Source organism: Globicephala melas, chromosome 12 (assembly GCF_963455315.2).
Source record: "Globicephala melas chromosome 12, mGloMel1.2, whole genome shotgun sequence".
NCBI classification, from domain to species: Eukaryota; Metazoa; Chordata; class Mammalia; order Artiodactyla; family Delphinidae; genus Globicephala; species Globicephala melas.
In genome coordinates, this window is record NC_083325.1 from 5,009,343 (window position 1) to 5,035,398 (window position 26,056).

General features: G+C 43.4%; 1 protein-coding gene across 1 annotated transcript in view; it reads right to left on the reverse strand.

Annotated features, from left to right (window-relative positions):
- Positions 1-26,056, reverse strand: part of SLC9A2 (solute carrier family 9 member A2) — an 87,295-nt gene that overhangs the window by 51,882 nt on the left and 9,357 nt on the right. Inside the window, exon 2 of the mRNA XM_030838694.2 lies at positions 1,313-1,776. Within this exon, the coding sequence (XP_030694554.1) occupies positions 1,313-1,776 (464 nt within the window). The remainder of the gene's footprint in view (positions 1-1,312; positions 1,777-26,056) is intronic.

A 26,056-nucleotide genomic window follows, 5' to 3' on the forward strand; every position in this document is an offset into this window, starting at 1 on the left:
GAGCCCGCACGCTCTGAAGCCTGCGAGCCACAACAGAGAGAAGCCCGCAGGCTGCAACGAAGATCCTGCGTGCCGCAACTAAGACACGGCACAGCCAAATAAATAAATTTTTCAAAAATGAAAATTAAAAAAAGTGACAAATTACAAAAAGAATCCTCTCTCCAACTTCGAAGGAAGGACCCTCATCAGGCATTCTTTAAGTAACACATACACACTAAAACTGAAGCGAATTGACTCTTTTTTTTCTTGAAATCTATGTTAACTTTTAAATGAATCAGGAATACCATTTTAATAATAGGAACTAACTAACAGAGGGGATAATATAAATTACTTAAGTTACTTAAATACACTTTACTTCACATTTCCTTCAATTTTCTTATTTGCAAAATGGGAAGAATACCTATTTCATAGGTTGTTATGAAACTCCGAGCACAAGGTATGCATTCGCTACCATTCCTATCACCATCACTACTACAGAATTCCGGCTAACCTAAAAACAGCAACACCAGTGCCCGCCGACTGGTTAACCAGCCCAAGGTCACCTGAGTGTCCTTGGCTGGTGGAGAAGGTCTGGACAGCCATGTGGGTGCGGGGAGAGGCTTCTCCCCTGAGCTCAGGAAGCAGTTCAATCCTCCTAATGTTAAGCTCATGACAGCCTCTGACTCTAATTATGCGGCAATTAGTGAGAATTAAAAATAATTTGCATTTTCTGAATAAATACCCATTTATGGGGAAATGGTGAGGACCCAGAGTCTGCTGGCTGAGCAAGAAGAGGAAGTGAGTTGTGTGACGAAAAATCTGCCTCCGATCTGGAAATAAAAAATACACCCTCCCAGAGGGAGAACAGCACTCAGTGGGCGTGATCCTTTCACCTGTACTATACACGCCACACCCTGAGGGCAGCACTTCCCACAAAGAACGCTGGGACCTTGAGTCCTTTGAATTCGGATCAAAAACCATCACTGTTGAAGCCGTCACAGTGAGAAACCCCCAGGGGTACACAGGTCACAGTCACTGTGATGCTTCTCTGGCAGCAGCAAAGCTGTACAAGCAGGGACCAGCCACGTAGCTGGCAGGATCCAGGCAAAATGAAGTGAGGGGCCCTTTGCAGAATCACAGATAAATAACAAATAATAAATTGACTGAGAATTTTAAGACAGCGAGAACAGAGCCTTGAACCAAGTGAGGGGCCCTTCCCAGCACAGGGCCGGGGACCGCTCAGCTGCCTGATCTGCAGACAGGGTCTCCCCTCGGCGGCCGGTGGGTGGCGGCCCCGGCCCGGCGGAGCGATGTCGTGTGAACCGTCACTCACCACTGTCACGGCGTCGTTCAGCAGGGACTCCCCAAAGACCAGGATGTAGAGCTGCTCGTTGACGTGGATATTCTCGAAGACAGCGAGCACGGCCACGGGGTCCACAGCCGAGATTAGGCTGCCGAAGAGCAGATTCTGGAGCAAAGTGATGTCACTCAGGCCGAAGGCTTCGATCTGGCAGATCCCAAACAGAGACACCCCGATGCCAATGGAATTCCAAAGCGTCCCGACCACGGCGTACCAGAAGATGGTGCCGATGTTCTCAAAGAACGGGCGGGTGGGCATGAAATAGCCCGCGTCCAGCACGATGGGGGGGAGGAGGTACAGGAAAAACACATCCGTCTTCATGGCCGGGGGGGATTTCTCATCCACTCCGAAAATAATTCCACCCAGCAGAAGTCCAACCATGATGAGAAGGCAGCTCTCAGGCACTATGGTGGGTAATTTGTGATACAGATGGAAGCCTGTGAAAGAAAAAATAAATAAAGACGAAATTTGGGTTACGTGAGAATTACGGAAAAGGCAAACTGGTTCTCTCCGACAGAACCAATAGGTCCTGTTTCAAAATCTCCCAAGGTCAACGTAATTGGCTATACACGGGCTTTAGATATTACGATGCAAAAGTCAGATGATCCCCTTAACACTATTCACAAAGCACATTCAGGTACACATTTCAATTTAAATCAGAAGTGGAATACTATAGGAACACGATACCTAAACAGCACAGCTTTCATCTAAATGCCTATTTTCTTAAAGAAGACAACGCAATTTTACATTTGAAGCAACCTTGTGATTCCCAACACATTTTCAGATGTCCCAAACCATTTCATCCTCATAAAAACCCTAAGGAGTAAGGCAAGGAGGCATTTTCACCCCTTTTTTTATTTAAGTGGAAACTGAGGCTCAAAAAGATACGGGGTCGTGCCAACGTGGCCACATCACAGGCCAGGTTCTGGATCACCGCTGTCTCCTCTGGTATTGAGAAGAGTGTGTGACTTGCTGGATATCAATATTTCTAATTTCAGATTCCTTCATTTGGAACGCTGAATACGTTTAATTTTCAGATGTCTGCTCCTTCGGAGACAACCAAATCAACATCAAAGGTCCATCAGATAACTACCGAAAAGTGGGGCATATAAACACGCCATGATCTCCAATGTCATAGAGTTTCTAATCAAGGCAGGAACAGATGTGTTTACGACTTACTCTAGTATAAGGCATCATATGGTAAAGCCCCAGTCAATCGCTAAGGGAACAGAGAAGAGGAAATCTGCTGAGAATGGCATGCATGAGGCAGCATCTTGCATTAATCACATAGAGAAGGCAGGAAGAGGCTCCTAAGAAGTGAAGGAATGGAAGAAAACACCTTTTCCTAATTCATGGTGGAGCCCAGTGTGGCTTTAATGCAGACACCATGTTAGGGGACGGCCCGTAGCAGGGGAACGGGAGGGAAATGCGGGTGGTACCAGCATGTGGGCAACCCAGGAAGCAACTTCACACACGGAGGTCACTTGGCAGGGCTTACGTGAGGCCAGCCCTTACTGGCAAGGCAACAGCGGGCCATCCTGAAGGCATTTCATACCTTTTAGAATTAAAGCAGCAAATGGAAATTATCTGAAGTATAGGAAGACGGTATTAAAATGACAGAGTAAGTCCTTAGAAACTTACAATCACCGCAGGTTTAACAAGTAAACGCTTAGAAGCCTACAAACCATACTGAAGTCATAGCATGAAATATGTGTGGCCCCCCCAAAATGTAACAATTTGAAGAAATTTTAAGTTTCTTTAAGAATTAATTTCTAAGTAATGAAGCGAACCTCTTTATATTGGGTATTCAACTCATCCCTCCAGCTTGGATTATTTTCTTACTCATGTTACAGCAGACTCCAATCATCATTGGGGAATAAACGCATTCAGCTGATGCAGCCACGCCAGACCCCTGACCCTCTGGCCTGTTGACCTCTCTGTGTTAAACAAAGAAGTTAAAAAAATATGTCCACAGGGCTTCCCTGGTGGCGCAGTGGTTGAGAGTCCACCTGCCGATGCAGGGGACGCGGGTTCGTGCCCCGGTCCGGGAAGATCCCACATGCCGCGGAGCGGCTGGGCCCGTGAGCCATGGCCGCTGAGCCTGCGCGTCCGGAGCCTGTGCTTCGCAACGAGAGAGGCCACAACAGTGAGAGGCCCGCGTACCGCAAAAAAAAAAATATGTCCACTGAAAAGCACATCTTTGCAACCCCTCCGCAGGCTGATTCCTGCTTCTATACCAACTTACCCTGTAAGATAAGGATGTCCTGGTACAGCCTCCCCGGCCCCCTGGGGTCCAGTGCAATCTGTTCCTTGGTGGAATGCAGAGCACAAAGGGCCAATCTGAGGGCGCGCTGTGTGCCCTGGGCCATAACAGCTGCCCCCTGGCTTGGAATCCAGCTCCCCGCCTCCCTGCGTGTGGCCTCGGAGGCGTTCCCACCAGGCCCAGGCCAGGTGTGCTCAGCTGTGAAATGGGGACACACACACCTTTCCCATAAAGAGTGGTAACAGTAACTAACCACTGGCCTGCAATGTCACGTATGCCCGGACATTTTGTTTTCTGTCTCTCTTCTACTTGATAAAGCAAGAGAAAACGGTTCTCAAGAAATGCCCAGAAGCAAGGAACAGGATCTCTGCAGACAACTGGAAACTGGAAAAAGCCTGCTTTGGTGGGCTCCTGCTTCCTCTTCTGCCTTTTTCTTTCCTGTTCTGCCACCCAGCCTTGGTACCCTGTGCTCTCACACGGGGGTGCCGTCCTTCACTGTGTTGAAAGGAGATCCTTACTCCTAAGAACGGAGCGTGGGAGACCAGGTAGGTGGGAGAAAGGAAGAAACCCTGCCTGCTTAAATGCATCACGGGGAGGGACCAACGGCCGCCGTGCTTGCCACGTGACTGATACTGACCAGGATCCCAGGTGAGCGGGAAACCAGGATGGAGGGCTAAAGGAGGCCTGGAGGAAGGGGAGGGAGCAGGGAAAATCCCGTGGTCGCCAAAATCAGAGAAGAACGGCAACAGGCCAAGCGCACTTGTTTAAGAAAACAGGTGTTTATATTTAGAAAAGGCTGTTCGCCTTTCTTTTCCGAATGCTTAGGCCATTCGGCACCGCTCTGCGTGACCCTTGCTTGAAATAGGACAGCAGTTACTGAATCTGCCCAGTTGTTCCACAGGCAAGAAGGGATGAGATGAAGCGTAGTCACAAGAGATCTGAGTCCGGTGCTTTCTGGGGAACATAATCAGAGACGCTGAATTTTATAACCCTCCCTCCTGGCAAAAACGGTTCCGTGCGGAAGTGTCTATTCTTGCACCAACCGCAGGAGTCAAACCTCCTAGCAAAGCAGTTAGGCAAAACAAAACAAAATAAAGGCTTCTTAAATTTCACTGTTCACAGAATAAAACAAATAAATCAGCATTTACACATGTGCATATATTTATGGCTCCCCTGGCCACAGCCAAGTATCTCTTGAAGAGAAAATGAACTTGAATAGACCAGGGTCATTATCCTACCTAATAGTATTGACAAATACATCAGTTATCGGGAGAAAACTTTTTGATGATTTTTACAGGGCTGAACATGAGCTACTGAAGGTACAATCTACTATTTAGTCCAGGGGTCAGTTAACTTCTTCTCTGTAAAGGGCCTGATAGTAAATGCTTTCAGCTTGCAGGCCATACTTCGCTATTATAGTACAAAAGTAGCCAGAGTTAATATCTAAATGCATCGGTGTGGGTGTATTCCAATCAAAGTTTATTTATGGGCATTGAAACTAGAGTACGATTTTATATGTCACCAAATATCATTCTTGTTTTGATTTTGTTTAACCATTTAAAAATGTCAAAGCCATTCTTGACCCACAGACCATACAGAACCATGCTGGGGGCCCTCTCTGGCCCCTGGGCTGTGGTTTACTTACCCTGGTTCAGTTTGGACCTTGTATTTCCTGCTAACTTCTATTCAGACTGTCTGGGGCATTGTACTTGTGTCATTCACTTTTTATTTCTGGAACATAAAGGTCTGTGAGGATAGATGCTTTAAAATTTATTTTATTTTAATTGCAACAGAAATTCGCTTCGTGGGAAAGGGAACAGAATTAGGATCTCATACCAAATACATAGTCGAGCGGCTCTATCTTCATTTCTCTTTGCATATAAGTGTTGGAATGAACTGAACTTAAAAACTAAAGATCTAGGTATAACTGAGTGCAATGCAATTAATTCACTGTAGTTTCTCATTACACATAAAATAATCCATGTGTTAAATTCTGGAAAGAAAGCAAAGTGAACAATAACACAGGAAGCTTCCAGACAGTAGGATCTATAAAAGAGCAACAATGTAAAAATCTGCATCAGAGAAAACCACCCCTCCACCACCACCACCAACAACAACAAAATACAAAATGTTTCCCAAAAAATACAGTTCTGATTAACCAGCAGCACGACAGCAAGGGCAATGGAAACCTGCAGAGGTAAGAAGAGAGAAACACCTTCAGTTGAGAAACTCCTCACTGGAGGTGAATACAGACACACATGTTCTAACTCATGCTCCATGTTTTAAGAGAGCCTAAAAAAATAATGATATTTATTAGATCCACAAATGTTTGCCAAGCCCGTGTTAAGTAGGGAACAAGTACTCCTGGGGACAAGGTCAGTGAGGGCAGCCATTGTGGCTGTGAGACCCAGAACTAGCTTCCCCGGCTGGTGCTTCTTGAAGCAACTCTGGGAAACTGTGGATTTAAATTAAAGAATATTCAGAAAGTTATGCCTATTTGGTTGGAGAACAAAAGGTAAATATTTATGGAATACATTAAACTTGTTTTTAAGAGAAATAAACAAGTGTGTTCAAGTCTAAAAATGCTGACTTTATGTATCCCAATTCACATAGTAATCAAATATACAGAGGCCACAACAGTGAGAGGCCCACGTACTGCAAAAAAAAAAAAAAAAAAAAAAAATTGAATTGCAACATGCAATTGACAGAGGCAGAGAGAAAATAGTAAGAAATACCACTCTGATCAGATACATAAAAACAAACTATCACTGCATGATAACTCTAGTCAACAAAGACCAAGTAAGAAAATTTAACTCTAAAAATAAGTAGAATCAAATTGAGTAAATAAATAATACAAGCAACTAATAAAAAGCTAAGCAAATAAATACATAAAAAGAATAGAAGTCAGTAAATAGAGCAGAATTAACTGCTCTATGTCAGTAACATTAACCTGTGAATATGGATTTCTCACAACACTTAGTCACATGCTGGGATTGAAACATACATCTAATTTCTCTCCATCAAAAAGTAGCACAACTGTGAAGATAGAGGTCTTAAAAATGCTCCACTTATTAGATCTGCAAAGGACTTATAATAATAGATTAATTGAAAAATATGAAATTATAAAGGAAACATGAAAATTTTGTTGGGATTATCCCAAAGCAGAACTTAGATGTTATTTAAATTTTCCAAATGACTTGACCACTTACAAAAAAGAGAAAACCAATACGTGTTTAGTCTTTCCATGAAGAACCTGAGAAGGAACAAGCAGAGTTAAACCCTTAAGAGGGTATTTGTTGAGTACCTTCCCTGTATAAGACTCTGAGGGGCCCAAAGATGGATCACAAATGGGCCATGTCTTCAGTGAGCTTATATTGGCACATAAGATAAGACTGTAAGTAATTATAGTACAAGATAGAAAGTGATACATGCTATAAAAGAAGAGGTATAATAAGTACCAGGGAAGTAAGGAGAGGAGGGAAATTAATTCAGATGAGGAAATTCAAGAAGGAACTGGAACAGGTGGCATTGAGATAGCTGGATGTGGATATTTCCATTCGGAGGGGATGAAGCACAAGGAAGACAGCAGGAAAGGCTGGGCATCCTGAGCACAGGGTGGCAGGGCTGGCCTGAACATGAAGCGTATAGGGCAGGTCAACGGAGAGGGGCCATCAAACAGGCAGCAGCCACACTGTAGAAGGCCTGGAGAGCTGATCCTTCAAAACCTGCCTTTGTTCTGTGGGCAAGGGGAGGGGGAGCCAGTGAGGGTGTCTCAAACCATCCTTGTCTTCCACACATGGAGCGGACAAGCTCTTCCCAAGAAACCAGAGACCAGACTTTGGAAATGAGAGGGTCAAGGCCGTCCAGTTAGAGTTTTAAACCAGATGTATGTGATTAACCATCGGTAGAAATAAATAAAATGTTGATGCAAACATGCGACTGAAAAGTGTAAGAACAGCCCAAACTCCAAAGGGATCTATACATGATCTCATAAAGTCCTGTCTGTAAGGAGAGCCACTCAGCACAAGGAGGGGTTAATGACAGAATCCTACTATCTAGCAATGAAAAACAGAAAATACCAGTTACATATAACAAAAGAAAAAACTACATTGCAGCATTATATATGACAGGGAAAAAGCAAGCAATAAAAAGTATGCATCTCATTCCATCTTTTTTTTAATACAATAGACATTTATGGAGACCCCACTATGCGCTGGGTACCATATCAAAGCACTAGGGATGTAGTGGTGAATAAAAGGAAGTTTTTTTCACTGGAAGGCTTCAGTGATGGGCAATAAAATATATAAATCAAACAATAAATACACAGTTGACAGGTGCTGATGAACACTACAAAGAAAGGCAGAGAAGGGTGAGAGTATCCAGGAGGGCAGGACGGGGTAGAATCTGACATCAGTGTGGGAAGGGAAAGCCTCTTTGATGGATGACATCTGAACAAAACCCTACATGAAGTGAGGGTGTGGGACATGGTGGAGGAACTTTCTAAAACAGAGAGGAACAAGGGCCCTGAGTTGGGAGCACCCTGAGCAAGGTGGCTACTGCGGCTGGAGCACGGGAAGTAAGGAGAACATGGTAGGAAATGATGAAAGAGAGGCAGCAAAGTGCTAGAGCGTGCCAAGCCTGTCACCACGGGAAAGACTCTGGACATTCTCTGAGACCAACAGGGGGCCACCAAAGGTTTCTGAACAGACGAGTGTCACGATCAGATTCACGGTTTTACAGGGTCATTCTGGCTGCTGCGGAAGAAGAGAAGCAGGAAGACTAGTCAAGAATCTTCCAGCAACATGGGAAAGAGACGATGGTGGCTTTCATGAACGTGGTGGGGAGAGTGAGGAGAGGTTGGATGCTGGATATATTTTGAGAGTTGCTCCAACAGAATGTGTTGCTGGCCTGGATGAGGGATGTGAGTACGATACTGTGATATAATTAAAAAAAAAAAAAAAGCTATTTTGTTCTTCATCCCCAGCTCCTGGACAGAGCTCCTAAAACCTTGCTAACTCCCTAAGTGATAAAGGTGCTAAGAGCCTCTTTTGTTCTACTATTTGGTCTTTGCCTTCAAGTCTCAACACAGAGTTCTTAACTTCCTTGGAATTTTCTGGGTGATAGGAGCATCTTTTGCTCTAATCTTGGTAGGCTCCTGGATACGTTACCAGAAAGACCAACTATGAGTAGAAGCTTGGAATGTTCAGCTCCACCCCTCCCCCACCACTGGCGGTGGCCTTACTAATCGATCTGGCCCACGTGATGGAACCTCAATAAAAGCCCCTCAACTATGGGGTTCAGAGAGCTCCTGGGTTGATGAACAAATCTACCCACTGGGAAGGTGGTACATGCCAACTGCACAGGGACAGAAGCTCCTGAACTCAAGACCCTTCCAGACCTTACTCCATGTATCTCTCTATCTAGCTGTTCATCCGTATCCTTTCTTATACAATAACCCAGTCAACATAACTGTTTCCCTGAGTTCTGTGAGCTGTGCTAGCAACTTATTGAGCCCATGGAAGGCATCGTGAGAACCCCAGTTTATAGTCAGCCAGTAAGAAGCACAGGTGACCACCTGGGACTCACAAATGGCAGCAGCAATGGGGGCGGTGTTGTGAGACTGAGCCCGGGATGAGTGGGATCTGATGCCAAGTCCAGGGGGATAATATCAGAACTGAACTGAACTGCAGGACACCCAGCTACAGTCCACAGAGGATGAGAACTACGTGGTGTGGGAAACCCACGCACGTTTTGGTGCCCAAAAGCCTTCTGTGAGTGAAGAGAGAAAAACAGGGAGTGTGTTTTCTTTCGTTGAGACAGCTGCATCAAAGGTGAATCCAAGGCTTTCGGCTCAAACATCTGGGTACAGAGTGGGGTTATTTACTGAGATGAGAACAGGGAGAGAGGAGATTTCAGGGGAGAAAAATTGAGATTGCAAATGCCGATCAGAATCTCCTTGGAAGACACCCAAGGGAGCTTAACAAGTTGACAGCAAGATCTAGCTAGAAGAAATGGCAGACGATTTCTATAGAACATCATAGATGAGCAATGAGCTGCTACTTCTTTTTTTTAAAAAAAACGTTGTAAATGCTCTTTATTAGTTTTCAACTTTCAGTATCAGCTTAGAGATGAAAGACGTTAACTATGGTTACAGGCCAGAATGTAAATCTTACCAACCTTGAAAATATAAAAATAAAGGTATATCTGGTCAAAACTGGATGGAAGAGAGAAAGTTCTTAATATACTCATTTTTGAAAATGGGAACTGAGAGATATCGGCTAAAACTGATACAGCAACAAAAAACTCGTCAGGAAATTAAAAGCACTTACCTCTGAAAAGCAGGTCTAGGCTTAAGGAACTGGCGGAACTGTTATTTGTTATAAGCTCTTTAGGATAACTTAAAAATTTTTTTAATACCATACATATACTACTTTCATTAAAAACAATAAAAAACAATACTCAATGTTATTTTAATTGAATAACACCCCACTGTCAAAAATACTGCCCTGTGTTCTTATTAAGCCCATAATGGACAACGGGGTGAAACAGCAAGTCCAAATAATGTCAAACAGTGGTACAACAATGGGGAAAGAAAGCGTAATTTAATCAGAGGTATCAGAGGTCATAAATAAAGAGAAATCACACACACACATAAATACACACACCCGTACACACACGTTTCTTTTTTGCTTCTACAGCTGTAGAAAATTCCATATAGATCAAAGACTTTAAAATTTTAAAAATCTATGAAAACAAGAAAAATCCTATGCTGCAATCATCTCACTTACAAAGAAGTGATATATTATAATCAGTGGCCAAAAAGTAAAGAATTTTAAGATAAAAGCCAGGTATGCCTGAATTCACCTTTGTAAAGTCTGCCAAAAAAAAAGTAAGAAAATGAAGATTAAAAAAACAAAAATCCAACTGTTGCTTCTGGGAAGATGGAGTATGTATTCTTCTCTATTCCTCCCACTTAGGACACTTAAAAAGCCTAGGTATCATGTACAAAACAAGCACAAGGAGACTCTGAAAGATGGAGAGACGAAGGAGGACGGCTAGGGACCTCGAGATCTGAAGAACAATACAGCAGGGAGTTCCCTGTGCTTCCTTTTTGCCTCCAATATCCTAGACTTGGAGCTGAAGAAGCCAGCGACCTGGAAATGCCCATGGATGCTGAGAACAAGAGCCCCAACAAAGCCCACTCCATCCAGACAACGGACCAGGAAAGAGGCAGCCTCACAACACGTAATACTTCTCGATAATAACTGCTCTATTCCAGCCAAACCCACAGAGCAAAGACCGAGCAGAGATTCTAGATCCCGCCCTTCCTAGACTGTAAGGAACACCCCAGCCTCCCTACTAGGGTGTGTCAGAAAGGAAAAAGTAGGGCGGTGGGACTTTTTCCACCACCGGGTAGAAATGAGCACCCCCTCCCCCACAGTGCCTGTGAACACTACGTGGGGGACCTGGAATTTGCATTGATGAGGTACCCCACATCCTCCTCACTGAGGTGGACCAGAGGTGGCCTGGTGGCAAGTCAGGACATCCTCTTCCACCGGATGGTAATGAGGACACCACTCCCCTGGCTGTCAGTGGAGGCCACCAGGAGAGCAGCAAGGAGGCACTCCTACCCCATCTCAGCCAAGGTGTCAGTGCAGACCTAGTAAGGACCAGGGACGGCCATCGCCATATAGCAGTAACGAGCAGACCCTCGGTGGGCAAGGGAGACAAAGTGGAGAACTTGAAAATCTATCCCACTGTAAGTAATGATATGGCAGCTCTTCCCACCACCCCCCCAGAGTGGTATCATAAGAAGTCACCTAAAACAGAAGGTATAAATAAGACCCATGGTCTCATAACATAATACCCCAAATGTCCATGTTCCAATAGAAAACCACTCATCCTACCAGGAATCAAGAAGATGTCAAACTGAATGATAAAAACACAATAGATATCACCATCATGATGACAGAGATGTTAGATTTATCTAACAGAAATTTTAACACTGCCATGATAAAAATGTTTCATGAGCAATTACCAGCATACTTGAAACAAATAAAAAAATAGGAAGCCTGAGCAAAGAAATTTAAAACCTGAGTAAAGAAACAGAAGCTACAAAGAAAAACCCTATGGAAGTTTTAGGACTGAAGAATACAACAACTGAAATTAAAAATTCAATTGTAGGACTTCCCTGGTGGCGCGGTGGTTAAGAATCCACCGGCCAATGCAGGGAACACGGGTTCAAGCCCTGGTCCGGAAAGATCCCACGTGCCATGGAGCAGCTAAGCCCATGCACCACAACTACTGAGCTGGTTCTCTAGAGCCTGCAAGTCACAACTACTGAGCCCGCACATCACAACTACTGAAGCCCGTGCGCCTAGAGCCCGTGCTCTGTGACAAGAGAAGCCACCACAATGAGAAGCCCATGCACCACAATGAAGAGTAGCCCCTGCTCACTGCAACTAGAGAAAGCCTGTGCACAGCAATGAAGATCCAACACAGCCAAAAATAAATAAATAAATTTATTTTTTAAAAAATTCAATTGTATTGGCTCAACAGCAGAATATTAGTAAACTGGAAGTATGAATTAGTAAACAGGAAAGAATTACTAAATTAGAAGACAGAATGGTAGAAATTAACCAATCTGAATGACAGAGACAAAACAGGCTTAGAACGTGAGGGACCTGTAAAATTATAGTGAAAGATCTAACATTCATGTCATCAGAGTCCCAGAAAGAGAAAAGAAAGAGGGTGGGGCTGGAAAAGTACTCAAGAAATAATGGCTCAAAACTTCCAAAATTTTGCAAAAAATATAAACCTACAGAATGAAGAATATGAATGAGCCCCAAAAAGGATAAGTGCAAAGAAATCCACATCAAGACGAGCTATACTCAAACTTTTGAAAATACAGAAAAAGAAAAAAATCTTGATAGCAGATAGAGAAAGGACACCTTATCTATAGACGAGAAAATAGAATTTTAGCAGATTTCTCTTCGACAATCATGGGGGCTATAAGGAAGTGGCACAACATTGTTCACACGCAGGAAAAAAAAGAACTGCCAACCCAGAATTCTATACCCAGCAAAAACAGCCTTCAGTAATGAAGAAGAAATCAAAACATTCTCATTTGAAGGAAAACTAAGAAAATTTGTTGCCAGCAGACCTGCCCCAAAATAATGGCTAAAGGAAATTCTCAGTATGGAAAGCAATGGAATCTTGGAACAGGAGGAATTAAGAAAAAAAGTAAAAATACAAGAAATTCAATACATTTTCTTTCTTCCCTTGAATTTTCTAAATTAAGCTTGGCCACTGAAGCCAAAATTACAACGCTGTTTGATGTGGTTCTCAATGTACATAGAGAAAATGTTTTTAAGACGACCATATTATAAGTGGGAGAAGGTAAAAAAACATAAAGGGAGGAAAGGTTTCTTTACTTCACTCATACTGGTAAATGACCACATGAGTAAACTGCCATTAGTTACACATATATATATATATATATATGTAACTAGCACATGAGGGTATATATATATATATATACACACACACATACATATACACATACTGATGATGTAATACTTGGAGGAAACACTAAAAACTGCTATACAAAGAGATACCCTCAAAAACACTACTGATAAATGAAAATGGAGTTCTGAAAAGTGTTCAAGTAACCCACAGGAAAAGAAAACAGAGAAATGAAAAACAGGGAGAAAACAGAAAACAAAAGAAAAAGTGGCAGATTTAAACCCGAACACCGCAAACACACCAATAGTTACAAAAAATGTAAAGTGTCTAAATGCATCAATTAAAAGACAGCTGTTAGTAGAATGGATTACAAACCATGACCCAACTATATGTTGTCTAAAAAAATGTCACCTCTATACAATGATATAGGCAGGTTGAAAATTAAAGAATGGAAAAAGTCACATCATTAAAATATTAATCAAAAGAAAGTGTGATTGGCTATATTAATATCCAATAAAGTAAGCTTCAGAGCAAAGAAAATTACCAGAGACAGGGAGGGACCTTAAATAATTATAAAAGGGCAAATCCACCAAGAAAATATGGCAAGCCCAAATGTGTATGTGCCAAATAACAGAACTATAAAGTATATGAAAAAAAACCTGATAGAATTGAAAGGAGAAATAGGCAAATACATAATTACAGTTAAAAACTTCAGCACCTCCTCTCTCAATAATTGGTAAAATAAATAAGTAGATCAGCAACGAACAGGATCTAATTCTACAGAAGACTCCAACCAACAACAGCAGAATACACATTCTTTCCAAGAAGCCACAGATTATATACCAAGATAGAACATTTCCTCGGCCATAAAAAAAAATCTCAACAAAGTTCAAAGAACTGAAATCATACAGAGTACATTCTCTGATCTCAACGGAGTCAAACTGGAAATCAGTTCACATACAGAAAACAGGAAAATCTCTCAACTTCTAGATAATCTATGGGTCTTCACACCCACTAGGATGGCTGTAATCAAAAAGACAGATAATAACGAATGTTTTTGTGGATGTGGAGAAATCGGAACCCTCATGGGCTGGTGAGAATATGAAGCGTGCAGCCATTTTGGAAAACAGTCTGGCAGCTCCTCAAAAAGTTAAAGACTTATCACTTGACCTAGGAAATTCACTATTAGGTATATATCCCAAAGAAATGAAAACCTGGCCACATAAAAACCTGTACACAGACATCCATAGCAGCATTATTCCTAATAGCCAAAAGGCAAAAACAACCCAAACGCCCATCAACTGACAAATGGATAAACAAAATGTGGTAAAACCGTACAATGGAAGCTGATTTGGCCATAAAAAGGCTGGCATACTGTCACATGCTACCTCAAGGATGAACCCTGAAAATGTGCTAAGTGAAAGACAGAGTCACAAAAAAACCACATACTGTATGATTCCATTTATAGGACATGTCCAGAATAGGCAAATCTACAGAGACAAGGTAGGTTAGGGACTTCCTAGGGCTGGGGCAGGATGGGGGAATGGCCCAGGCATAGCTAAAATATATGGAATTTCTTTTGGGAGTGGTGAAAATATTCTAAATTTGATTGTAGTGATGGTTGCACGTCTGTGAATATACTGAAGACCATCAGGTTGTACATTTTAAATGGGTGAAATACATGCTATGTAAATTACATCTCAATCATACTATTCAAAAAAATCCATGGGTCAAAGAGGAAGTCTCAAGGGAAATCAAAAAATTGAACCGGATGAAAATGAAAACGCAACATAGCAAAAGGTGGGACACAGCTAAAATAGCACTGAGAGAGAAATGGATAGCACTAATGCATTCATTAGACAAGAGGAAAAGTCTCACATCAATAATCTAATCTTCCACTTCAGGAACCTAGAAAAAGAAGAGCAAAACAAACCCAAAAGAATCCGAAAGAAGGAAACTAAAGATAAGAGCAGATATCAGTGAAATCGAAAACAGAAAAATAGAAAAAAAAGAAATCAGTGGCATAAAAAGCTGGATCTTCTCAAAGGGTGATAAAATCGACAAACCTCCAGAAAGACTACCAAGATAAGAGAAGACAAAAATTGTCAACATTGGGAATTTAAAAGGGTACCACTACAGAGCGGGCGGACATCAAAAGGATGGCAAAGGAATACTATGGACAACTCTACACACACATATGACACCTTAGATGAAATGGACCAATTCCCTACAAAACACAAACAACCACAACTCACCCAAAATGAAGATCAGTTGAACAGCCCTGTAAAATAAATTGAATTTGTAACTTAAAACTATCAAAAGAAAAAAAAATCTCCTGGCTCAGATGGTTTCACTAGTGAATTCTACAAAACAACACCAATTCTACAGGATCTCTTCCAAAAAACAGAGGAGGAAAGATTTCCCAATTCATCTTATGAAGCTAGTACTACCCTGATATCAAAACCAAAGACAGGACAAAAAGGAAAGCCAGAGACCAATATCCTTTATGAGTATTGCAAACACTGTATTTTATTTATTTTTTTTAATTATTATTATTTTTTTTTGCGGTACGCAGGCCTCTCACTGTTGTGGCCTCTCCCATTGCGGAGCACAGGCTCCAGACGCGCAGGCTCAGCGGCCACGGCTCACGGGCCCAGCCACTCCGCGGCATGTGGGATCTTCCCGGACCGGGGCACGAACCCATGTCCCCTGCATCGGCAGGCAGACTCTCCACCACTGCGCCAGCAGGGAAGCCCCGCAAACATTGTATTTTAAAATAAGAAATACGTTTTTGGTCTTTGACCCTCAGTTCCTGGCACAGAGTTCCTAAAACCCTTGGTATTTCCTAAGTGTCTTTTGTTATGTTAATGAGGTCACTTTGGGAAAGTCCCTGGGGCCCCTTATCTTGTCTGCCCCATGGGGGAGGGGCTCCTTAAGGAAACAAAGTTTCACCTGAGAAATGAAGAGGAATAGGAATTGTCCAAGCCAAGAGGGGTGGAAGGGTCTCCCACGGCAGCGGGAACAGCACATGCAAAACTCTCTGGAGTGGACATGACTGTGGTCCATAGGAGGTGCTGCCAGAAACCCAAGAGAGAGGGTGAGAATGACCAGTCCTGGCCTTGTCGTCCACAGCCTGGATTTACCCCCGAACTAGTGGGAAGTAGTAACACCCGACATGGTCAAGGATATGAAGAAACAGGTACACTTTTCCGTCAAGACATTGACAAAGTGTTTTGAGAGGACAGTGTTGGCCCACGGGGCTCTCTGCCCTCGGTCACACTGTGCCACAGTCTTGAGAAGAGGTTTCTTGCACTAGAGCACTTGACCCTGCCTTTGATCTGGCTCTTTTCCGGGGATCTTACTCCACATCTACGGAGAGACACACAGGGAAAAGGGATGAGCTGCATGTGTTCTCTGTGGAGGTTCCAGTTCCTGAAAGCTAAAAACTGTGTGCCTCACCCTTTATCATAGTCCCTCGCTTTCCTACTTCCAACTTTTCTAGCTGTCTTCTTTAATCTCTAAGTTTGTTCTTTTGTTTCCCAATGGAATGCATAGCCAACTGGTTTATATCTGATTACACTAAAGGTTTATGCTTTTATCACTGCTCGCAATTTGCACCTTTGTCTCAATTTTGATAAGGTTGTAAGAACTACACTATAAAAGTAAAATATTCACTTTAACCAAACACAAAGGAACAAATATTGCATGATTCTACTTCTATCAAATACCTAAAGCAGTCAAATTTACGGAGATAGAAAGTAGAGTAGAGGTTACCTGGGATTGGCAGGAGGGGTGTGGGGACTTACTGTTTAATGGGCAGAGTTTCTGCTTGAGCAGATGCAAAAGTTCTGGAAATTGATAGTGGTGATGGTTGCACAACACTGTGAATGTACTTAATATTGCTGAATTGCACACTTAAAATGGTCAGTTTTATGTTATATATATTTTACTGCCATGGAAAAAAATCTTCACTTTCATTTTTCACTTTCCTACTCATTTTTATTAAATAATTATGGCAACGTAAAATGAAATATTGACAGAACTGCATAAGCACTGCTACACAAATAAGCATGAAGAGATGATGTTGCTAAAATTGATGTCTGCTGATAGGCACTGTCGCCATGCATATCACCCCAAATATTAACTGGTCAGCTGATCCCCAGCCTCTGAACTGGGCCTTTGAAAGGCAACTCTAGGAGCAGTGATATAAAATGTGCAAAGTCTGAGCTGTTCAAAAATAAGAAGCAAAAAAGAATTTTTCTGCAATTCAAAGGGTAAAAAAAGTAATTTTTACAAAAATGATGACAGTAAGACGTCAGAAAAAGGGAAATGGGTGAGGAAATTATAACATATTAACATGATATAACAATCTACTGCTGCACATATGTTTATTATATCAATATTTCCATGGGTTTATTCAAAATAATGGTCAGTGAACAAGGGCACAAGAAGAGTTACAATATTGTTTTAATTATATTTAAAAACTGTTAAATTCACTTATTTTATTCATCGAAATATTTTAAAGGAAAGTGCTTACATGGGACCTAAGAATCTACTGAGACTCTAAGACCAGATATTCTTTTTTTTTTTAATTTTATTGCTGTATAGTTAATTTACAATGTTGTGTTAATTACTGCTGTATAGCAAAGTGATTCAGTTATACATATACACATTCTTTTTCATATTCTTTTCCTTTACGGTTTATCACAGGATATTGAATATAGTTCCCTGTGCTACAGGGATCTTGTTTACCCATCCCATATATAATAGTTTGCATCTGCTAACCCCAAACTCCCACTCCATCCCTCCCCCTCCCCCTCCCCCTCAGCAACCACAAGTCTGTCCTCTATGTCCGTGAGTCTGTTTCTGTTTTCACAGTTATGTTCGTTTGTGTCGTATTTTAGATTCCACATGTAAGTGACAGATATTCTTATTTAAACTGACAAAACAAGGAAGTTTTCTCAAGGGTAAGTGACACTTTCACTTAGGGTACGAATAACTATCAGGGTGACATTTGATTTACCCACAGAATTTACCTTTCACAGATGATGAAGCTGCTGTGTGATTCAACTGAACATCAGAGGCAACGTGAGAAGGACCCGCCAGCCTCCTAACAGCCATCCCAGCGCTGTTTCCACACCTGGGATCCTTATTCAAGGTGTAAAACGTGAAAGCCTCTCACTTAGATATTCCATAACAGCCTTCGCATTTTTATCAACGGTAAGAGTATGTCACCATTTGTATGTACTTATTTCTCTTTTCGTAACATGATCCCACTCTGAGAATGGCACTTATTTTGATTATTATTAAGTGGACTATGTAACAAATTCCAAGTGATCCTGAGTGCGTAAGTGTCCCAAACAACAGACTCTGCTGCCTTCAGTATAACCAGGTATAAATCCGAGAAGCAAAATTTCAAATAACATGAAAATGTCCGGACCAGAGGGCTTCCCTGGTGGCGCAGTGGTTGGGAGTCCGCCTGCCGATGCAGGGGACACGGGTTCGTGCCCCGGTCCGGGAGGATCCCACATGCCACGGAGCATCTGGGCCCATGAGCCATGGCCGCTGCACCTGCGCATCCGGAGCCTGTGCTCCGCAACGGGAGAGGCCACAACAGTGAGAGGCCCGCGTACCGCAAAAAAAAAAAAAAAAGTCTGGACCAGAGTTAGCAAACTGGCAGGTCACAGGCCGTCATGGCCAGCAGGCCTGTTTTGTTGTGTTCATCTGGTGTTTTTAAATATTGAGCTAATATATGGAAACAGAGTTTGCACATACAAATTCTCTTGTCTGGTTTATCTTGAAAAAATCAGCAGATTGGGCCCTCTGTCCCCCGCTCCATATCAATGTGTGTAGGGGGGCAACCAGCTTTAGCCAGGACAAGGGTTGGTCCTCCAGCTCTCCTGCCTGCTTCCCCGACCCTGGCCCCGCTACAAGCATCTCATGGGACCTGCTCACGCACCACTAGGCCCACTCCGTGTGCTACCTGTCTAGACCTCAAGTCCAAAAGCCAATCTTCAGGTGCTACTAAGACTGTAGTGGAGACTGGGGAACCTTCCATTCTATTTCTCCTCACTAGTCTTTTTAGACTCCTGACTTCAAGTCTCAGCTGTGCCAATGAGATCCCAGCTCAGGAACTGAGATTCCCTGAATTAAACATGTGGCTTCCCATCTCTTAAGGAAGTGAGTGAGGGGCCAGAGGCCTCCCTGTCCCTGCTGGGCTGGTTTCTGCCAATGGGCTGAGTTCTCTGACACGTGCCGGCCAGCGCATGGAGGTGGTGACGTTCACTTCTGCAGGCGGACGTAACATCTGAGGGTACACTGCCACTGGCCCGGGAGTTTCCTGTCCACCGGAGGCAGGTCAGATCCTGATCCAATCCTGAAGCCAGGGCTGGGCACGGATTTGACTCACGCCCTGGTCTCATCACCACCTGCACTAAACCCATCCTTCAATCTCAGACTCATCATTTCTATTCCTGGGACATCAGTCAGATGAGATCAATTCCCAGTATTATATATTCCTCTGTATAAGAAGTTGGGCGCAAAGAATTAGCCTGTATCTAACGAGCAGGAAAAGTATTTTTGCTGAGTAGACTCTGCAAACATCCATAGCTAGAAATTTCATATTTAGTTTTTAACTGGCAGCCTCATGACAGACTTAAAAGTTGTGTGTGTGCGTGTGCCTGTGTGGCGGTGTGCATAACACACGCAGACAAGGACACACACACACACACACACACACACACGGAGGGGGGAGACTATATCTCTCTGGATTTCAAGAAAAGTCACAAATCGAAAAAATAACAAGCTCTCCCTTCAAATGACAGAGTTCTTTGGTCCCACCCATGGAGGTGTTTGGGAGGAACCAGGCTCTGAGTAGGACTAGGGTGGCTGGGAAGATGCTCCTGGCACTGGATCCCTCGGTCCATGGGGTCCTGGGGCCCAGCAGACAGGCCCAGGGGCCTCCCAGGCTTCTGCTGCCCCGATCAATCCGGGGCAGGCCAGTCACGAGCAAAGTTCTCCTGGCTGTTAAAGAGGCTGAACCAGGGCGGCGAGCCCAGTGAACACGTGGCAAGATAAACAACCCATTGATACAGCCCCCCACCTTGTGCCTCACGGAATTTCTAGAACCCTCCGATATCTCTTTAAAATCTATCCCAGTGGAAGGACAAGGACAGGCCCCATTCACTAGCGGGCTATGTCCGTGGTCCACAAGGTCGCTATTTGTCCAGGGATTTTCCAAGAGATTGACATGCAAGAGACGGGCTGGCTAGTCAGCATCAATGTAAGTATACGTATGATAATTATTTTGCATAACGATCTTGTAAAAAGCAAATCAATCTCTTCCTTTCCAAGATAAGAAACTGTGCTTGAAGTCTGAGGGACACCAGTGAAGAAACAGTAAATAAGTAAACAAACACACTGTACTCTTCTGTAATCGTATTTCTCACGTCTTCCTTAGAGGTATTCATGGTTTTGAATTTTCTATTCAGTTGTTTACCACTAGCTGGCTTTCAAAAAACCAAAACCAGTTATGTACTTTACCACCTTGGCTACTTCCTACCAAACAGACCATCTTGGATTACTCGGGTAACGGGTCATACTCTCCTTCCTGAAGCCACAGGAGCAAGGGGACAGGGGGATGGGTTCCCAGGATGTTCAGTTCTTGCTATCAGCACACTCAGATTCTAGGGCAGCCAACAGAGGAACGACGTGAGGTTTGTATCGTATCAATTTTGCAAAATGTTCCGTGAGCACAGTGCAGCCGAGGTGGGATACACATCCCACACCATCCAGACAGACAGCCTGGCAAAACTCACCCCCGAAGCTCACCAAGGCAGCAACTCTGCCTCAGGAAATAACAATGACCCTGGACAGCTGTCAAAGTATTTCTGCATATATGACACCTGGGCGTGAAAGACGTGCCTCCCAACACATATCTCATCTGGAGGAGTAAAGTGATCTGGGGGAGTTTCTCACACAGCCAGGTGGGAAACAAGATCCTTGCTGGAAAAATGCTGAGCGCCGGCCCTGGCCACGCTGAGTATTCTTATTTAGAAAAGTCTCCAGCTTGTGTTTCACGTAAGTTGCAGCTCAGAACTGTCGCAGAACTTGTTCTGCATCCGTCCGGACTGCAGGTTTAGATTGTACGACTATGAAGCGAATCCTGCAGCCCTCAGCATCCTTAATTTTACTGGGTTTCATCTCCTTGTGGCTCTAGACAGCCCCCCCTTTTTTTTTCTTCATTTTCCATTTTAGTGACAGAAGGGGTTTGACCAAGAAAGGATTAGGTTTGGAAGAGATCGTTCAGAGGGTAAAAACTTTCCAGCGTATAGGCATTGTTTAGGGGGAATTACAGAATCCAGGGAGTAGTCAAGTTCTGGTGACTGTTTCAGAACAGACCCTTTGCAGAGCCTGCTGGCAGACGGGGGCGGGGAGGGAGGGAGGGAGGAAGCTCTGAGCTGGGGAGTGGTGATAAAACTGTAACCTAGATTCAAAATTCTCCATGCAGGGCAACAGTTGAAAGCAATTTTTCTTTTATTGCCCCGGGTTAGATGTTAAATCCTGGGATTTGTCATTCAGCCCATGCGTTGGTAAATGAGTTATGGCAATTTGGGTTTTGCTGTTTGCCCTCTGTCATCGTGAAGTTGTACGAGGCTATCCAGGGAGCCTACCCCATCCACCCAACCACCTTGTGCCAGAGTTTTATTTTCTGTTTGGTTTTCAGTCCTTGAAGAGCCTGCCTTCCAAACAAATTGACCACTTGCTTAAAATAAGCAGATCAAAGTATAGGAAAAGAACCCACAATTGCCGGTAATTGCTACCTGATTTTATTTTTCAATCAAGTGGTTGCTTGCACTCAACTCTAGTCAGCAGTGATTTACATGGTGGGGACCTATGGGCATACTGGGGCCCCGGGCTAAACTAAGAATGCGCCCTATTTGGCAAATTGACACTCTTTTCCAAACGTCCTAGAATCATAACATTTTTGTCCACTTTGCTTCCTCTCTGGCTTCTGATCACCAGCTCCGTGGTCTTCATACACCCACGTGTCGTACCATTTGCCTTTCACTGCAAAGACCACCAGGGTTTCAAGGAACATCAGAATGTATGAATCTTAAGGATCGTTATGTAGATTCTTAACGGCTCCACCTTCATCAGACTTAGTATTGCTTCATCAAGATAATAGTCAAACTTACTAACGCACTTAGTGGAAAAGCGGAGGACCGGAGTCCTGCCAATGATGCACATCTGTCCAAAGATTTAGGATCAGTAAGTAACAACCCCCCTGATGTCACGTGACTTCAAAACACAAAATTGAAAACAGGAAGACCAAATGAAAAGAAAACAACATACAAAACAAACAAACAAAAATCACTGCAGAGAGTAAAGTCGTTAAATACATACATCAGCTATCGAATCAACCAATGCCTTTGGCAAAACCATTAGCACTTAAAAGCCGGGTTAAGGATGAGGTAAAGTAAAATAAAGACTCCTGTGAGAAGTAACACTGATGCTAGATGTCAGACAACTGAAAATATAACACAGTATTGAGAATGTAGACGTGGTAGTTTTACCACCCAGCGTTCCAAGCTCCAGGGAGGAAGACAAACACAAAAGATACAACGTATCAATCCCAGAAACCTCTACAGGAGGAGGGAGGGACAGAGTGGATAATAAACAAACAACCACATGTCAGATAGTGATAAGAGCTCTACAGAAACCCGGCTGGGACTACAGGGCACAGAGAGACTGGGGCTGGAGCTGTTGCAGGCTGGCATATGTATTTTCTAATTCCCCTAAAAATGTGAGCTCAAGCTAGAGGCGGCATCTTCCTGGCCTTCCAGACAGTTCACCAGAGAAGGCACAAAGAATGATGCACATTCTCCTAAGGAGACCAGCTGACACCAACAGTGTATCACTCCCAACCCTGCAGAAGGGAAACTTCCATCAGATAGGAAAGGGGGGGCTGCGATTTCTCATCATCCCTCCTCTTCACCATTCCAGTGTTTTGTTAAAGAAAATGTACAGTCAGCCAACATGTAATTCTGCTTTAGGATACTGGTGATAGAGAGGGTCGGTGGACAGTTTTAAAATAGCAATAATGACTTTGGGTAGCATTTGTTTTAAAACTCTTTCCCATCCAGATTCCTAAAGGAGCCCCGTTTGTACACAAAGGGACTTGGAAATCTACTGAAAAGCGCATTTCCCCTGCCTGTGTGTGAGTGGACATGTCTGGGGACCCCAATGACACTGAGTAGACTCAGCAGCTCGGGGGTGTCAGGATGAGGGTCTGGAAGAGAGGCTGCCCCTGCAGAGAAGGGCTCACCTGACTCTGAGTCTTCTGTTTCAAGACAGGAACCGGGGATAAAACGAAGCATTTTCTTTTCCATTGCAAATTAGCTTACAAAAGCAGAATGATGATTTTTAAATGTGTGCAACATCAGAAACTGAAATATGTATGATTTAGAGAGAAACCTTTGCATAACAGCAGGAGACAGGAGCACCTAGACAATCTGACGACTTGCTACAGAACCACTGGACAGGAGAGACTTTGGGGGGCATAATGCTCTGAGGCTTTGGAGGAGGAAGCAGGACATCTGTTCTCATGCAAGGGCTAACCAAATCTCCAAGGCTGTAAGGCAGCAAGTTTTCTAAGTGGATTAACTGTATCCTCCCAACAGCCCTATCAGGAAGCGACTGGCATTATCCTACAGATGAAATAACTGAGGTCATAGAGGTTTATTATCTCACCCCCGGATCCACAGCTAGTAAGTGGGTGAGCTCAGATTTTTGGGCAACAGAGCCTAAGTCACCACTCCAAGCATGTGCAATAAACGCAGATGCATGATAAGGGACAGAGTGAATTACCATACAAGTTAGTATATTTCAGAGGGAAAGGGCACAGTACTAAGATATGTGCTAGGACAAGAAATGTAAACCATGAACACCATGGACAAACCAGGATGGATGGTAACCTTCGCGACCACCTGATTTAAGTGAGATGAAACAAAAAGTATCTTTAAACATTATCTAGTTATTTATTTACACAATGATTGTTTATTGAGTACCTACTACGTGCCAGGCACTGTTCTAGACAGTGGGTCAAACAGATAAATTCCCTTCCTTCATGGAGCTTACGTCCTAAAGTGTGCATATGTGTCTATGTGCACGTGAGTGTGTGTGTGCACAGTTCATTAAGTGTGTATGCATGTGCAACAGTGAAACAGATTTAACATCTTTTCTCCTGTAAATCTGTTGAAATAGAACTTTGTCCTATTAAAATGTACATGGTAGCTCAAGTTATAATGGGTTGAACCTCTAACCTATGAATCCTCAATATGCTAAAAACATATTTCAAAAGCGTTAGAATTCTACCTTCCCTAAGTTAGGGAGGTGGAGAGGCCAGACCAAGATTCAGGCATTCTAGATGCACGTTCTAGCTCTGATACTACTTAGGTTACTTTGCCTTCTTGTAGCGTTTTCTGTCCTACGCGGTGCACAGTCACCGTGAGATCACACTCACCTTAACTTTGCAGCTTGCTTTCACATGTTATTTCAGTTGGTCCACACAATGACCCTACGAAGCGGGCAGGACGTTATTTTTGTCCCACTTTACAATGAAAATCTGAGACGGTCCAAACGACGTAATACGGCTCCAGCAGGAAACTGAAGCGCAGGCCCCCGGGTCCAGGTTAAGGGCGAGCGAGACGAGGCACATCGAGGCGCTCTGGAGACCACGGACGGAGGTCTAGAACTTCATATTCGTCTCCCCGGAAGGCGGGGTGACAGGGTGAGGCACAGCGGAGTGACCGAGTACACCTGCCGCGGACCCACCCCTTCCACTTAACAGCTGTGACACCTAGGCTCTCTGAACCTGTTTCCTCACCTAATTTTTAAAACTGGAGGTCCTAATGGTGCCTGCCTCCCGGAGTTGCTGTGAGGATTAAATAAGATAATGGGTGTAACGCGCGTGACCCAAACACCTGGCGTGGAGTAAGGCTCCACCCTTGTCTGCTATTGTTATTCTACGAAAGAAGCCACCATAGAGGGATCACCCAGCCTCACCCATCTCCACCCTGCATGCCACAGTAGAAGACTGTGCTGGGGCGCATTGCACCGCTCAGGTTTCCCAGCCCTTGCATCACAGGAAACAAGCTCAGGAATCGGGAGCAGCAGAAACGGCAGTGGCAGAGTCACAGAAATATGGCAACGGGGTGTTTCACGGCCCTGTGCCTCCGTAAGGGGCATCCAACGGTGAACAAAACCTTTAGGCTGCCTTAGAGGAGTTCCTCCAATGCAGGGTGGGCGTGTGTACTCTTTCATTTTCAGTTGAGATTGCTAAACGTAATGGTGAATTTGATTTTTCTGTCTTTCAACACGTGAGCCTTTGTATGCCAACACTGCGGAACGACATGAAATTCACCTTTAAAATACGACTTTGTCCTTGCTGGTTATCCATTTCATATATAGTAGTGTGTATCTGTTAACCCCAAACTCCTAATTTATCCCTCCCCCGATTTCCCCTTTGGTAACCATAAGTTTGTTTTCTATGTCTGTGAGTCTGCTTATGTTTCGTATATAAGTTCATTTGTATCATTTGTTTTTAGAGTCCACATATAAGCAATATCATATGGTATTTGCCTTTGTCCAGTTTACTTCACTTAGTATGATCATCTCTAGGTCCATCCATGTTGCTCCAAATGGCATTATTTCATTCTTTTTCATGGCTGAGTAATATTCCATTGTGTGTGTGTGTGTGTGTGTGTGTGTGTGAGAGATATACACATATATACATATACATATACACGCATATATATGTATATATATGAAGGAAGAGGGGAGGGGGAGTGGTATATATATATATCACATATTCTTTATCCATCCCTCTGTTGATGGACATTTAGGTTTCTTCCATGTCTTGGTTATCGTAAATAGTGCTGCAATGAACACTGGGGTACGTGTATATTTTTGAATTACAGTTTTCTCCG